The sequence below is a fragment of the Sinocyclocheilus rhinocerous genome, unplaced genomic scaffold (genome assembly GCF_001515625.1).
Source record: "Sinocyclocheilus rhinocerous isolate Xijiao unplaced genomic scaffold, SAMN03320098_v1.1 scaffold1961, whole genome shotgun sequence".
NCBI lineage: Eukaryota > Metazoa > Chordata > Actinopteri > Cypriniformes > Cyprinidae > Sinocyclocheilus > Sinocyclocheilus rhinocerous.
Genome location: NW_015662980.1, coordinates 103,192 through 105,433, shown reverse-complemented (window position 1 = coordinate 105,433; position 2,242 = coordinate 103,192). Strand labels below are relative to the sequence as shown.

General features: G+C 36.0%; 1 protein-coding gene across 1 annotated transcript in view; it reads left to right on the top strand.

Moving 5' to 3' along the window:
- Positions 1-271: 271 nt before the first annotated feature.
- Positions 272-2,242, top strand: part of LOC107728675 (very-long-chain enoyl-CoA reductase-like) — a 9,973-nt gene continuing 8,002 nt past the window's right edge. Inside the window, exons 1-3 of the mRNA XM_016538950.1 lie at positions 272-325; positions 469-513; positions 1,050-1,153. Of these exons, the coding sequence (XP_016394436.1) occupies positions 310-325; positions 469-513; positions 1,050-1,153 (165 nt within the window). The 5' untranslated portion in view covers positions 272-309. The remainder of the gene's footprint in view (positions 326-468; positions 514-1,049; positions 1,154-2,242) is intronic.

Below are 2,242 nucleotides of genomic sequence, written 5' to 3'. Positions count from 1 at the left end.
GATTTTTTTGCACCCTCAGATTCCAGATTTTCAAATAGTTGCATCTCGGACAAATCTTGTCCTATCCTAACAAACCATACATCAATATAGAGCTTATTTGTTCAGCTTTCAGATGATGTATAAATCTCAATTTCGAAAAAATTGACCCTTATGACTGGTTTTGTGGTCCAGGGTCACATATATATTCCATATGCATATTGTGTATTTACATATTTATGTATTATAATTGTAAAACAGAATGTGGATATTGAGCAGCTGTCTATCTTTCTGCAGGTAGAGCCAACAGCCACTATTTTGGACATTAAGTCTATGTTTCACAAATCAAGTAAGTTCTGCTCGGTGCTAAAGAAGCTATATGAAACCGCAAAGCCTTTCTTTAAATAGCTTTCTACAAGGAAGATGATAAGTTGATGACATAGAAATAATGGGTTCAGCAAAGTCTTACATGTCAGGCTTCAATTTTCACAGATCCACACTGGTATCCTGCCAGACAGTCTTTACGCCTGGACCCAAGTGAGTACATCTGCTTTATAACGCTTGTTAAAAACGTATTTGACATACTTTAAACTTAGTAACACATTTGACATACTTTAAAATTAGTAACAAATGAATAATTTGTTAATGTTGTTTAATTATAACGTAACATTGAAACAAGCGACTTGCATTGTAGTATTTATTTATTTTATTATAAATGTTATTTTATTATTATATATTTTTTAAATTATTATATTACATAATATTGAAACTAGTGGCATGCATTGTAACATTTATTTATTTTAATTCAAAACATTTCACAAAAATGTTGTTAGGTTTCAAATTTCAACATATTGTTCAAAATGAATATAAAAATTATCTGCACACTATGGTTGTCAAACATTAAAGAATCATGTTCATAGTTAATGAGATGAACTACATCTTCATACAGTTGATCTGAAATTGTAACAAAAAAAATGTTCAGACAAGTGAATTAAGTTGGTGTCCATATCCTTCTTTAAGCCACTATTTATGCGAAGAGAAAGTTAATGGTTGTGTTATATTGTTGATTTCAGAAGGAAAACCCTTAAGAGATGAGGAAATCCTTCAAGAGCTCCCAGTGGGAACCACCGCAACCTTCTACTTCAGAGACCTGGGAGCCCAGATTTCCTGGGGAACTGTGAGTGTTTTGCCCAACACACAAATAACAACTGAAACACGTGCAATCGTCACATATAGCAGGCCCCCATTGTCAAAAGACAATGGGGTCACATCTGCACAATTAGTAGCATTTTACAATGGCTTTGAAGATAGCTCATCAGAATTTAGCTTCAGTATTATAATCTTTGTCTAATCTTTCACTGGTATGTTATAGGGAGTTTGGTTCGGCTGATGTAAAAGTCAGGTCAGCGGCTGTACAGTGTGTGCACAGTCCTCTGGTTCAGTTTTCTCTCACCTCCCCACCACTCGGTCCTCTTTCTCAGAACATGTAATCTCTCAGGCACCATTTACCCACAGGTGTTGATCCCGTTCACCTTCTGCATGCATAGCCCCCTTGCCCACTCCTGTCCTGACTCCCATGGGGCAGGGATGATGACAGCCCATGGGAGGCATGCTCTATAAAATCGTAAATTTAACGTTAAAGACTGTAAAATTGTTACTGCAAAAACCTGTTGGTTAACTGTAAGTTCCCTTACTATATAGCTACAGTCAAAATCTGTGATAAATCTAATGGGACGTTTCATGTTATTTTACAGTCAAATATTGTTAAATCTTTACTGTTTAGAAGTGAAAAAGAACAAGCCATCTAAAAAAACATAAATTGACATTCCCAGAATTCCCTGTGTGACACATTTGATGGTTTTTCATTGAAATTAGTGTTTTTTGTCAGTTATGTGTACATTTAGGGTTTTATGTTACATCATATGCTGTTAAATGAAGGGGTCATATGATGTTGCGAAAAAGAACAGTATTTGGTGTAATGAAATGTGTTTATGCGGTTTAAAGTAAAAAAAAACACATTATTTTCCACATACTGTACATTATTGTTTCTCCTCTATGCCCCGCCTTTCTGAAACGCATCGATTTTTACAAAGCTCATCGTTCTGAAAAGTGAGGTGTGCTCTGATTGGCGAGCTATCCAGTGCGTTGTGATTGGCCGAATACCTCAAGCATGTGACGGAAATGTTACGCCCCTCACATACCGTGTCCGGCCGGAGCGACGAGACATAAACATTAAAACCCATTACAAACGAGGCATTTGTTGCAT